Source organism: Leptosomus discolor, chromosome 16 (assembly GCF_034619465.1).
Source record: "Leptosomus discolor isolate bLepDis1 chromosome 16, bLepDis1.hap2, whole genome shotgun sequence".
In the NCBI taxonomy this organism is placed as follows: domain Eukaryota; kingdom Metazoa; phylum Chordata; class Aves; order Leptosomiformes; family Leptosomidae; genus Leptosomus; species Leptosomus discolor.
In genome coordinates, this window is record NC_141406.1 from 10565921 (window position 1) to 10579845 (window position 13925).

At 38.9% G+C, this 13925-nt stretch overlaps 1 protein-coding gene across 2 annotated transcripts in view; it reads right to left on the minus strand.

Moving 5' to 3' along the window:
* The window catches only part of ADGRD1 (adhesion G protein-coupled receptor D1), a 157278-nt gene that overhangs the window by 21642 nt on the left and 121711 nt on the right, over positions 1–13925 (minus strand). For both annotated transcript variants that reach the window (XM_086474248.1, XM_086474247.1), the window contains 2 exons: positions 13678–13744; positions 5123–5214 (listed from right to left, as the gene is read on the minus strand). In XM_086474248.1, coding sequence (XP_086330374.1) covers positions 5123–5214; positions 13678–13744 — 159 coding nt within the window. The remainder of the gene's footprint in view (positions 1–5122; positions 5215–13677; positions 13745–13925) is intronic.

Consider the following 13925-nt stretch of genomic DNA (forward strand, 5'->3'; position numbering starts at 1 on the left):
TTGCAATCCAGAAGCCTGGTAACTCATGCAATCAAACAGCTACTAGTGATAGACTTAATCAGGGAAAAGTTGTCCCTGTGGGTGATGAAATGTGCACATTTCTAAACCATTGTCACATTAGGTACCTTTTCTCACTGTAACAGAGAAGTAACATTCCAAGTAAACACAGCAATGAGACTTTGAAGGCGTGGAGCAGCAAAAAAAAAGCTATTTAAGTCCTTATAAGAGTTAATGAATGCACCGAGTGGAATTAAGACTTCACATGCAGCAGAAGTAAGTAAGAAAAACAGTTCAAATGGTCCATAACTCAAAAATGTAATCATGTGCCTTTTCAAGCACGTGAGCAATTCTATTAAACCAATCCACTTTAATTACATGAAGCTTAGAAAGACTACTCATATGCTTAAACTCAAACATATGATTAATTATTTCCCTAAAAGAGGGCCCAGTCAAGAATGGATAATGTAAACAAATACTGTATGTACGCATTTAAATGTTTCCAGGTATTTGTTTCAACATTCTATAAACTAAAACATCCAAATCAGCTTTTTTGGTGGAAAATCTGTTTCCTGGATGTAAAACATTCTCACAAAGCAGCATCTGTATTATTATACAGAATTATTTTGCTGAAAATCAATAGCTAATCATCTAATTAAAGGTTTAAATGCAATCAATCACAACTAAGTGAAACAGCTCATATTTTATATATGTATTCAATATGCTTCAGAAAACAATATAAAAAACATGCTCTTAAGTAAATTCAAGTAGTAAGTAGGAGCTGAGAATAATTCTTTGCTCAGCTCTTACCAGTAAACTGCTCTTGCAGAATTAAAGTTTCAAACGCTGAAAAAGTGACTTTTCACACACACACAAAAATTCCTACAATGACCAAATACTTACTGTTCAGACTGTTACAGGAGTCTATCATGCATTAATTAGCATCTCTGATCATATACTGATTAATTAATAATAATAATTTTGTCACTCGATATTTTACAGTTTATATATCATATAAACTTGCCCTTTTATGATGCTTCTTCAGTTTATGATAGATTTTATTTTGGGGGTGCTGTTATTATATACTTTAAACAATCAGACAGACAGACAAGCCCACACCCGTATCTCTGAAACTAAAATACAATGTTCAGCAAGATGTAGTCTGATATCTCCATTGTGACAAACAACATCTGAACCAGAAGAGGTGAATTGGCCCATAATGTACTGCGCTTTAATCTAGGCAAAATGTCAACGGGGAAGATGAGTAATTAATTACTTTTATGACAAGAAAGGAATTTTGTTCACAACTTCCTATTCTATTTTGGCCTTTAAACATGAAGTCTGATGGATGCTGCTTTCAGAGTGGAGCACTGGCTCACCCTGATACATATCCTGTAGTCACATTTGAGTCAGTATTTGAGAGGACCTGTTGCCGAATGAAAAATCAGGATAAATTCCTCTAAATAATTACATCAGTATATTGCTGTTTGTTGCCAAGAGAAACAAGCCTTGTTGGTAATATCTACTTGAGTTGCCAAGTAACTTAATCTTTAGGGAAACAGAATACACTCCAGTACTAGCACTTCTCTGACAATAAATATCCTTTCTAACTGATATCATCATGGCTCTTAACTGTATCTTTGTTCTGACAATTTCCTAAGGTAATCTCTGCTCAGTCATGCGTTGATGGCCTAGGAGGTGTGAGTTACCACACGTGGCTTAAGGCATGCACAGAGGTGGTATCTGGGTACGAGCTGGGCAGTCTAGGCTACCCCCACAGTCACTGGGGGAGAAATCAGAACTTTTAAGACAAATGAGATGATCTTGTCTGTTAAGCGTTCAACTGCATGGTAGAAGCACCCATTTCTCCATTGATCAGGAATGCAGGTGGTGGTGGTGGTGTCGGCTTTACCGAGCTCTTGTTATGGGAGGTGAATCCAGGTCAGGTGCTCTCCCATCCAGGCTGCCAGCAGAAATGGAAGCCAGCCCTTGTCAGCGTGATTAAACTTTTCCTTTGGCAGCAAATCCTGCCAAGAGGTGAGCCTGGGATTTTCAGACAACAATAGCTGTTGGTGTTTGAACTCAACAACAGCTGCAAGTATGAGGCCTCCTAGTCAGGTGCTTAAAGGCAGAGAGAAATATTGGCCTGAGTTACCAAGGAAAGGCAAGCTGGCACTGGCACCACCCTCACGCTTCTGCCACAGGCACTTTCATCCTTCTCCAGCCAGTTTTGCTATGCCTTTCAGTTCATTATCACTTGAAAACTTTGAAGCCCTGCTGCTTAAATGCTATTGTCCAAATTGTTGCAGACAGCAACTTACTGTTTCTCATTGTGCTTTCCACTTAAATTTCATTCCAGTTTGAAAAGACAGCACTGAAATCCCTCTTTTTTTCCCCTCTCAAGTTTATTGGATTGAGCAGGCTTCCCCTCTATGGCCTTTTGCACTGCAGTTCCTATTTTCTGTCTTTGACTTTCTGAAACTATGAACACAGCCCTAAAAAAAACATTTCTGCCTTATGTACCACTTTACTGCAGCAAACAACTGCAACATGGTGACAAAGTGCTTTCTTGTCTCACCAAAATCACATTGTGCCATTTTAATGCAGCTATGTTTCTAAGCACTGCTTGATAAATTCTTTCTACCATATTGCAGTTTCCCCCATAGCTAAAATCAAATGAACTGCACTATTCAGATGGATGCCTGACAGGCCCACTATTTAAGGCTCCTATTACACAAAGAATTCTGCAATCTTCAGTGATTCCTCCCTAACCCAATCGAACTTGTTGATTCAAAAACTACACTGTAGTCCTTGCTGACAGCGACTTGACAGAAACTACAGAGCTTATTGTGTTTTTCTCATTTCTCTGTGCTCTCTGCCACCTATTCATTTTGCTGTGCTTATCCACTCTCACATGTTAACAACCTCTAATCAACATCTAGGATCCTGTAGTGGGGGGGGCAGGTTTTTTTCACTATGAAAAACATTTCCTGTGCAGCTGTCAGAATAGAAACCTCTTTTGTTTTGTTCTTTGGAAAACAGGACCATGGACAGAATGATTCCACACGACATATAAACTTCTCACCTATATAAGGACTTCTGATGACAAGAAAATCAAACCCAGTGTTGCAAAGGTGTTATATTTCTCTTTTTTCCAACAGACCAGTTACTTCCTTTATGGCATCCTCTGTACATGAGACTCTAATTCATCATGTTTCACAGTTATGTTGATTTGGGGTATAAATACTCTCTAAGATATTATTTGGACAGCTATTTATGTCCTTCTCATATCAAATTACTTGTGAGGACCCATTTCTGTAATGGCATCTACAGAAAAAGAGCTATTCTGTATGTTCTGTTTACTTTCAATTATATTTTATTGAATTAATTTAGTTCTATGAGGAAAGCTGTTCTATCAAGAGCATATTTCTGCTTAACCAATAATTTAACAATTGAATGCTTCCAGATATATCTTCCCATTGCTACCATTTTTCTCCATCATCAGTTTTGTTAGGTGAAATCCTAAAACTGTATTTTAAAAGTCACTTCGCACAAGGAGCATCTCTTAGCTGGGGTGTGTGGAGAAGTCACATTTTCAGTACAGAGCTCCACCATTCCAAATCTACAGCTGATAATATTTGAACTAAGTACATATATCCCTGATTAAATGGATTTCATCTTATTCCTAGGCCAAACATTCATAAATTGCTTTACATATGTACACACACAGAGTTTTCTTTTAAAAACATAATATATATATTATTGTGCAGGTACTGTGTGTATTGAATCCGTTCTTTGTAATACAAGGAGATCTCTAAGTACAAAGCGCAATCTGTGTAGCTCCTCTTCTACTTATGGAGGTTGTTCCTTTGTCTTCATAATTATAACAGTGTATACGAATTGGCATTGACAATATACACTTATTTGCTTCCTAAGGTTCTATATTTCCTTTGTATTTCTGAAGGTCACAGGGACTCAGCCAAACCCGAAACAGTCATTTTAATTCCAAGTCTTTTCATTTACAATACAACGTAATTATCTTATAGATTTTTGTGTAGACTTATTTACTGTTTTTCTTTTCCTGTTGGGTAAGTATACAATAACTAAACTAACTTCAATTATGCAACTGTCACCAATATTTAAAACTTAATGGCTTATGTAATTACTTATGTAATTTTTAAAAGCATAAAAATTATTCTTTATGATACCATTTCAGAGCAGTAGCACCCAATCCTTATCATCAAATAGCCTGTGACTCAGAAACATTAAACACAAATCATCATCACATTTTTCTTCCACCTAAGTTACGTATTCCTTGAGTTATATACAGTGTCCTTTTTACATTTGGACTGGAGCGTATTTAGAAGATACAACATACAAAATGGAATATTCAGCATCTTACTTTAAACTCAGCATAGTAAATTATCTTCTTAGCTACCCATATGAATCTTATAGATTTTACAAGTGAGAATTTGTCCGTCTGTATTCAGATTTAGCAATGAGTCTACTTTACATTTCCCCTCCAGCCTTGCTAGTGTCGTATTTTAAAGATAATACACTCATACAGTCTCAGAAAGGCCATCATCCCAAGAGGCTCAAGGCACCCGCTTGAATTTAAGCACACACTTAAATCCAGCATAAGTCTGTGTGCTTCGCAGTATCGAGAGAGTCAAAGATAAGCATATGCCTGAATATTGTGCTGAACTGGGGCTAGAAACAAGGTTTATCCTCTGAAGCAGCTGAATAATCGCAATACCCCAGTACAGATTAATGCTGCTATGTGAGATTTATCTTTGAATACAGCAGGAAGAGGAATGTGTCCATTAATAAAAAGGAAAATCATGAATCAGCAAATGCTGGATACTGTAATAATCAGGAAAAGACTCTAGCTCATGCTGAACCACAGGCTTCAACCTGTGCAGCGCTTGGCTTTCATAAAATATAGGCTAACTGGCTGCATTTAAGAGAATGATATGCTACCTTTAACATTATTTGCTTTTTAGTAAAGAGGAATGATATCATTGTTCTGGGAGAAGTCCACGATACACATCTCTATGATAAATATAACATTGGTAGTGTGAGATATTTATCTTGTCGTAATATAATTTGAATGAGAAAAACTTACTTGAAGGCATTGGCATCTCCGTGGACCTTATAGTTGTCTGCACTTATTCTTGAGATAACTCTTGTGACAGCAATGAGAATACCGATATTAACCTGAAGAAGAAAAAGGAACAAGACTTGGTCAGGAAAGTATGTAGTGACTGTGCCGGTGGTGCAAACAGCCCCAGGAGTGCATTGTACAAATACAACAGAAAACAGGAAATTTGTGTGTTGTGTTTACTTGGCAGAAGAGGTTTCCAATTTTGGACTGGTGTAGTTTGACCCTTGTCAATGGCTTTCCTTCTTCCCACAGTGGGTAATTCTTTCTCATGCTTCCTCTCCTTCAGGAACAGTCCTTGCCTGCTTAGGATAAGGCTGGATTGATACTTTGCTTCAACAGCTAAAGAGCTCAGGATCACTACTTTAGAAATAAACACCCTAATAATCTACTACCAGCTGACAAATTAGACAAGAACTTCAGTGGCCACAGACATACGTCTGCATGCTCTTTGTTTTTGTGTCTGCATGTGCACAGACTTCAGAAAGCGCCTTTCCTGCTAGACTTCACAGTCTACTATTCCTGTTTCTTACCAAAGTCTGCTTGCAATTTAAGCAGAAGAGTATTTTAAAACAGCAATGAGGAAAATATGTTAAGCCTGAACCCTGCTCTTCAAAAGCCCTGCTCTTTTTGATTTCAGGCCCAGCAAAAACATCAATAAAATGAAAAGAACTCCCACCGGAAAAGCAGGAAATCTTGAAAAGACTGACACTGAAAATGTCTAACAAAAGAGAGTTTGCTCTGGAGTCACAGGTGAAGAAAGAAGGAAAACTTTATCACTTGAAGGAAATGTGGCAAAGACTGTCTTGCTGTGCAAAGACCTTGCGCTTACAGAAGAAGAGAGGAGAGACTGTGAAGGTGAAAGACGTTATTTCCCCCTTCCTGTCCAAAGTTACACATCAGCTACAAAGCTGATACTTAGCATCAAGTTAAGAACAAGAGTAGAACAAAACTATCCTGAACTACAGAACAAAAAGAGAGAAAAGACTTCAAAACTGTGCTGTTGCTCAGTCAAAACTCAACAACCATACTCTATTTTGACACAAATATTCTAATTCTGAGGCCAAGGGGGTGAATCAAAAAATGTTTAAGTTTGATGATAATGATTTCCTTGGTATTTTTCAAATCTTCTGACACTTATTTAATTTTAGATTTCTAAGGGCAGATCATCACCTGGTGTTAACTGTGGTAGTTCATTTCTGCTGTGGCTTTTTAGATGGTCCAAAGAATACCCTGTGGAACCTGACAACTTTTCAAACACGAGTGCACTTGTTGTTCAATCAGCTTTACAGAGGTGAATAAGAGGTGAAATTCAATGGTCTTGGGATCATTTTCCCAGTTCCCACCAAATCATATCTTGTAAATATCTCTTATAAGTTCTTTGAGGTGGTAACGAGCCTTTTTGAGAAATCCATTTATATGCTAAATGTGCATGTTGACTGAAGCAGCAAATGATAACAAGTTACACTTTCTCTTCTCTTTCTCTCTTCTTCTCCTCCAAACTCTCCAATTTTCTGCTACATGTCGACCAAATTATCATCATCATTAATCCAGCTTTTCATGCAGAAAATGCCTCTCTGTACCCTTAACTTCATTCCTGATGCATTATCTTTCAGCAGCTTTTTTAGTCTTTTATCCAAAATATCAGTCTCCCCTTTTGACACTCCCTTGTGGATGTCTCACTGACAGGTCAAGTTCATCCTGGCATAGGTGCTCCATGATCCCCTTTTCTGATGACTGCAGACAATAGCGCACTCCTGCCAGCATCCTAGACACTCCTAGATTTTGCTTTCTGAATTTTTAAAAATATGAAGATTATGTCTAAATAATGTATATTAAAATACGCCCCCCAAAAATCCAATGAAGTAAAAAACATAAAATAAAATGAAATCTCATTCTTCAAATTCTAAATTTCCTACACCTTATAAAAGTCAATGAAAATTATGAATGATACGCACCAACAAATGAATTCTCAGAATCTTGCAAACTCTTGCTCAAATTGGACATGAACCCTAAGATCTGTTCGTAAAAACAGCACAAGCAAGACAGTCTCAAAGGAGACAAATTTGATTGTTTTCTAAAACACACACTGTTTAGCATTTCTAGCTGAATTTTAATTTCTTTATATTTCTGATTTCCTAGGTATTTTGCATGGTCTAAAGTAAAAATCTGAAAAGGCCTTGAGCTTCTCCTCTAGTACGGTCAGTGTGACTATATCCTTTCCAGTAAGCATTAGTAATATGTTTAAAAGATGAGAAGGAAACATTGTGATCTCACTGCTGATAAAAACCAAGTTACTTGCAAAATTAGCAATGAACCATTACACTCAGGTCCTCAAGTTCTATATTTAAATTTACTGAACCATTTGAAAATTTTTACTTAGGTATTTTGAGAAATTAGAGTAATCTCCTCTAGACTAAATAAACAGACTAGCTACAAATACCTTCCTTTCTTAATGTTTCAGTAAGCAAAGCATGGAGGTATTTCCACTGCCCTTATAATGGGAAACCAAAATACAGCCACTGAATTGTTCTCCAGTGATTTTATTTGGCATCTGATATAAATACTTTGCCAATGACTAGAACAGGAGAACACTTAGTTGACGAAACACTGGTTATGCTTTAACCTATATCAGAATGTTCAAACTAGAAGAATAAACATTTTGTCCTAGGTTACAGTGTAAGATGTGCCCAAAAAAGTATTCTATCACCATCTTCAGGAGCTGTTGAGACCAGGTGGGGCGGTGCTCCCTGCCTCCCCCCTCTGGACTATCTCCTGTTACTGGGCACAACAATGCCTTATCGCCTGACCCATAGATAACTGCTCCTGGACTATCTCCTGTTGATGGCCCATCAGGGAACTGCCTCAGGACTCCCCATCCCATTGTGAGATGCTCCGCCCGGGGGGAAGGAGCCAAGCAGTCCATGCCAAATAAAAACTGAGATCTCGAACACCCTAGCAGCCTTCTTCCACTGGATTCCCAGAGGAGCTTTTCCCCCCACTGGAGTTCCAGAGGACAAGAGCTACCTACCTACCACTGGACCTTCGGAGGAAGACCAGACCCTTTTACCTGATTGCTGCTTCCACAGAACTACACCCATCGCTTCAGGAGGACTGCAGCCACCATCTTATCGGACTGCTACTGCCCCCCTAACAGGGTGTCAGGTTGTATTCCTGACTCTGTCAGTGTAAACCAGTGGGCTGTTTTTTTTTCTCTGCCTTGTGTTATATATATATATATATATATATATATATATATATATACACATATTAGTAAAGAACTGTTATTCCTATTCCCCATATCTTTGCCTGAAGGCCCCTTAATTTCAAAATTATAATAATTTGGAGGGAAGGGGGTTGCATTTTCCTTTTCAAGGGAGGCTCCTGCCTTCCTCAGCAGACACCTGTCTTTCAAACCAAGACAGATTTAAATAAGGGAACAGTGTATAATTTCTATTTCTTACCAGGTTACCTGACAGTTGCAGATATTTTGCCTTAAAATTACATAGGAACTTAAAATATTTTTGCTTGCAAGTACTGGCCAATTCTACTTAAAAAAATCCCAAAAAACAGCTAATAACATTAGCACTTTTTTCCTAACTCACAGGACTCCTTTCAAGGCAGCTTGTCCAACCCCAGGCACTTGCAAGTCTCTGCGAAATCAGCAGGAGCTGCCAGTTCCCATTATCGTAGGCTTGATCCAAAGCCCACTAGAGCCCATGGAAAGAGCCCAATGACATCAGGGAGCTCTGGCTCACTCTAGTGACAACTTCATCTGAGTAAAAATTGTCAGATCAGGAAGAGAGTTAAATGAGTAAAAAGGACCTCTTTCAAATTCATTTCACATCAAAATTTTGTCAGACCAGATACAGTGAGACAAATTCTTTCCCTCACTTTGTTTGGTTTTTTTTAGGGGTTTCACCTAGATTTCCTCCAAGTCTTATGAGATTTTTGTTTCTTCTTTAGTACAGTGCAGAAATCCCATGTGTAAAACCCTCTGATGTGGTGTGCTGCATCCTAGCCAAGAAAAGGCTTGGCAGCGCAGAGGAACTAAAAAAAAAATAAAAAATGGATAAAACATGTTGTCTTAATTAAATCCATTGACCAGCTTTCCTCTAAAACCACAAACTATTTTAGGCTCCACTTCAGTTTTGGGCAATGGTACAGGGAGTTATAACTGACTCTTCCAATCTGAGGTTTCACACAGTCTCTCATGATGTGAGTTAATTTGATCCTGATCACGACATCATCGGTAGCACACCAGCACTGCAAGTTGTTGCAGTTGCAGCCCATCACTAGGCCACATCAGAAGTCATTACTGGATATTATGTGTTTCTGCACAGAGCTAGTCGACTAAATTAGATCGATGTTAAAATTTGGGAGAATGATTTTGGAAAGTCTGATTCCCCTTTTAGCTACCCCAGAGCACCTACCGACAGAATAGACTAAATTGAGTTATTTTAGACTTCTGGGTACATGACTTCGTATTAATGCACGTAGTATCACACCAGTGAGAGCTGAATATCAGAGCAAGATGTTGAGGCTGGAAAGGGAATACACAAGAAAATACATAATAAATACAAGGTGTAACAGATCCCTGACTTCTCCTCTTTCCTAATATTACTCCTTAATTTTTACTTTCTTACAATCTGTACCCTCATTCAAAAAAATGTTCTATGCTTTCCTGTTGGTCAAGTAAGAAGAAATTTAATTTTAAAATCATGGAGGAATTTAATTTTAAATTTAAAGTAACAGTGCTCCTAACTGTGTGCTAATAGGAAAATATGAGAAGCTTAGCAGCTGTGGTCTGTTCCTTTATGCTCTAATCTACCACAGCACTTAAGTACTTGATTTTAACAGCTCTGGGGAATCCTGCTGTCTCAAGGCCTTTAAACACTATGGGTCCAATTCTGTCACCTTTTCCCACGATGAATGATGCCTAGTAAGGGACACAAATTGCTACTTTTCAACCAGCGGGCTTATCTGTGGAGTAAGATGCTGTTCAACATACGGAATTTATCCTAATTCTGCACTGGTATGAAAAGGCATGAGTAAATACCATGAGGCAACAGAACTTACTAAATGATGTATGATCAGCAGGTATAAGGGAGATTTTTTTTTTACATATTGAATATTTATAAGCAAGTACCCACTGAAGACAGTGATGGCAATCTCAGCCTGGACCCAAATTCCACAGAGTCCCCTATGAAGATACTGGTTACTGTCTGATGTCCCCACAGCACAGAACTGTTAGCAATATGCTAATGGAAATCATATAGCTCCGTAAAAATGCTGCTTATCCAAAAGACTTGTAAAAAAACATCAGGAAAGTAACTGCTTACGGGAAAAACAATAGAAAGGACTTGCCACTACAGCCCAGTATCTCCCCCCTGTAATGGATTGATCACTGTCTGCAGCACAGCCTCTGCTCCATGTACACAGATGCTTTCCGCAGAATTTCCTTAATTCTGCCATATCTATGGAAACACACCAAGGCAGCAGATGGTTGATAACAAACAAAGCCTTTTGCCAGAAGTTTTAATGTCTCTTATTTAAAAAATTCAGGTGCTTTTTCAAGTTTTCTTTTGCCGCTGAAGACATGTCCCAGGCCAATTTTGGCTGAGATTAGTTTGGTTTTCAATTAATTGCAACAATTATTTTTTTCAAAGCTTCCCTAAAAGGATGCTATAGAGGCTTGGCTGTTGTCATTTGGGGGGTAGTGGAGAGTGATCTTTAAACCTTGAGATACAGGTAGAAGCCAAAAGACCTACACGTAGAAGGAGCTATTTCCTTCATCACATGCCTTGATTCAAACCCCAAGGAAAGAGCACTTTGGGTATGGGAATCCATACGGGGCTGGGAGGTTCTGTGAATTACTCCCTAGAAAAGTATGTGTGAGGTTTTTTTCCCAGTCACACTCCCACCACATCATTCTGTTTTAATGCTCTGTGGTGTCTATATTGCCTGTGAGGCTGTGGCAGGACAAAAGTAGACTGTGTCTGCCTAGTCTCGAGAGAGTGGGAGTTGAAAAGAGCAGTCTCCCTGTTTTCTTCACAGCATAATCCCTTTTCTTGGCAGAGAGAAACTGCTGATGGAAGTAGTCAAAAATTGCTTTTTAAGAAGTATTTTCAGAGCTAAACACTAGTTCATAGAACTAGTAGCTAATTTGTTATTTAAAGAGCACAGACATACATGCACACACAAAATAGTGTTTAGCTTTGTTATTTCCCTATAGGCACTAACACATTTTTCAGCTAGCATATTCAATGCCTAGAGAGAATAATTTGTCAGATAGCTTGTCCTATTTTGGGCAGAGCTGGGTTTAGAGTATTTAACAAATTGCTCTACGTGGATCAACCTTGTGAGCTCACTCGTTCTCGAAGTATTTGTATCCCTTTCTCAAAGTATTTGTATCCCTACAAGAATATAACTTGAGCTGTACAAATATTATATATCATAAGTGAGAGCCAGACAGTTAAACCCTTACTTTCACTGGCCAGCAGCTACGCATGCAAATTGCTGAAGGCTGTGCTCACTCAGGTGAGTAAGCGTTTCACTATCTGGTATGTTTTGATTAATACCATCTTTGGACAGCAGCTGGGAAAGATTCGATTCTATGGGTTGCATTTCATTTTTTCCTTTCCTGCTGAACTGGCCAGAAAGCAAGTGCTAAGGTGAGAAGGAGACATTTGAATATTAGATTATTTAATTGTTCTCCGATCATCAGTATCTATGTATCTTTGAATATAAACTCACGTACAGAAGGTTCAAGGTACAGGCCAACAAGGAATTACGTTTGTTGGAACAAAGTCTAGAGCTGTTTAGCCAGCACTAATCCAGTGATCAACATTTCTTATTTACACGTACATGCTTTCGCTTAGGGAAAAGAAATTCTGCCCTTACTGCACAAGGACTTTCCAGTGTTGCCATTAATAATGTGATCACATGCTAACATGAGACAATTTCTGTCACATCAATATAGCAACTATTTTCATTGGGGTTTTAATATATGTTTATATAGCCTAGTTTTTCAGAAGCTGTATCTTGGGTGGAAGATGTTGGTTTGGGCTGGGCTGCCTATAAAAGGTGCTGATTTCACTGTCTCCCAGGCAAATGCTAGGATGTCCACTCAGCTGCAGTGTAAAAGTGCCTGTGATGGAGAAAGTCAGCCAAGGAGCCACCTTCTGCTTGCCAAATCATTATAGAGATATGCAATGGTGCACATCAGTTCTATATGTATAGCTCTTTTCCCTTCCTTTGGCTTATGAGCAAGTTTTGTGGGGGTTTTCTGTGTGATGAAATCTGGGGAGGTTATTTCGTGCTTTTGACAGAAAACCTAGCTTTCTTAGGGAAGTATAAGGTACAGTCAGTGGCTCCTTTTGATGCTCCTCCACACAAGTAGTCAGGATCTTATTTTACCTGACCCTCCTTAAACATCATAGCAGGCATACTCTGGTCTAGATTTGGGCTCATGTCTTCGAAATCTAGCTAAAACTTTAAAGACAACCTGATTTCACTAATTGGTGAGTCTATTCCATGTTCATACTGTCACTCAGACATTATAACCTGCAGCAAAAATCACACATAACCTGATCAATTAAAGTATTGGAAATGGTGCTGAAGAGGAATAATCTCTCACTTAAGCCCTGCAAACACCCCTGATTCCTTAAATAATCATAGTGATTAAGCTACTACTAACTGTAATTTAATGTGTGGGCATAATTAAACTGCTGTAGAGCATTTGTGTATTGGAATCAGAGTCATGAACCTGCACCCTCCCCTGGAAAGGTGACGTTCATTATAGCTGGCAGCGGTGTTTGTGGCAGCCACCTGAACCCTGGCAAACTCGCCCTAACAGCCCTGCCCCGATCAGCCAGACAAACTGCCATACCTGACATTGAATTCAAAATGGGAGGAACAGCACAAATTCCTTATCACTGTAACAAGACAGGTGTAGGTGTGGAGGCAGCTTGTTACCTTCCCCAGAGCTCACCCGAAGGTTGGCAGCTCATGCTGCTGTTTTAACCCATTCCTGCAGCTGCTGACCGCTTGCAAACTCTGATGATGATCATCTTTGCTGAGGGCACTTGCAAAAGCAAAAGCTTCAAATACCAATGGGGTGGAATCAGCCTTTCAACTTTTACTGGTGTATATGTAACACAAATCACAGATATTATTCTTTTGGGGGATCCTTGTGAGAATTATTGAAACTCCCAAGATTGGTTCCACACAGTTGTTAATGGTCCCAACAGGGCTGTTCTGGAAGAGGGCTGTAGCAGTATTTCAGGCTGTATTTTTGTCTTGGAATAGTGAAATGAATAGTGTGAGAATTAATAGGTGTAAACTAATACACAACTGTGTACAACACAAAAATTGGAGGAGGAACAAGTAATTCTGGATCATTCATGTCTGTTGTTTCACCAGCCTGGCACAAGGACTGACAACAGACCTTCAGCTAGTTCTGTTGTGTGGCTGACACAGACCTGCAAGAAAACAGCAGCAGCCGTGGTTTTACCTACCAGAATTACAAACAATGCCGGTGCCACAAAAGCCCAGATTGCTCCATTCTCTAGTGAAAGCCAGCAGCTGCCAAGAAAAATCAGAATGATTTTAGATGAAACACATGGTCATTTAATTAGTAATGTTCTTAATTTAAAAAAAAGACTAAAGAGAGTGCAAAAAGACTGATGAATTTTAAAAGCAAGAGACATGACAGAGCATCAATAAGAAGTTCCTTTTGCCCTCACACTCAGGGAACCTGAGGCAG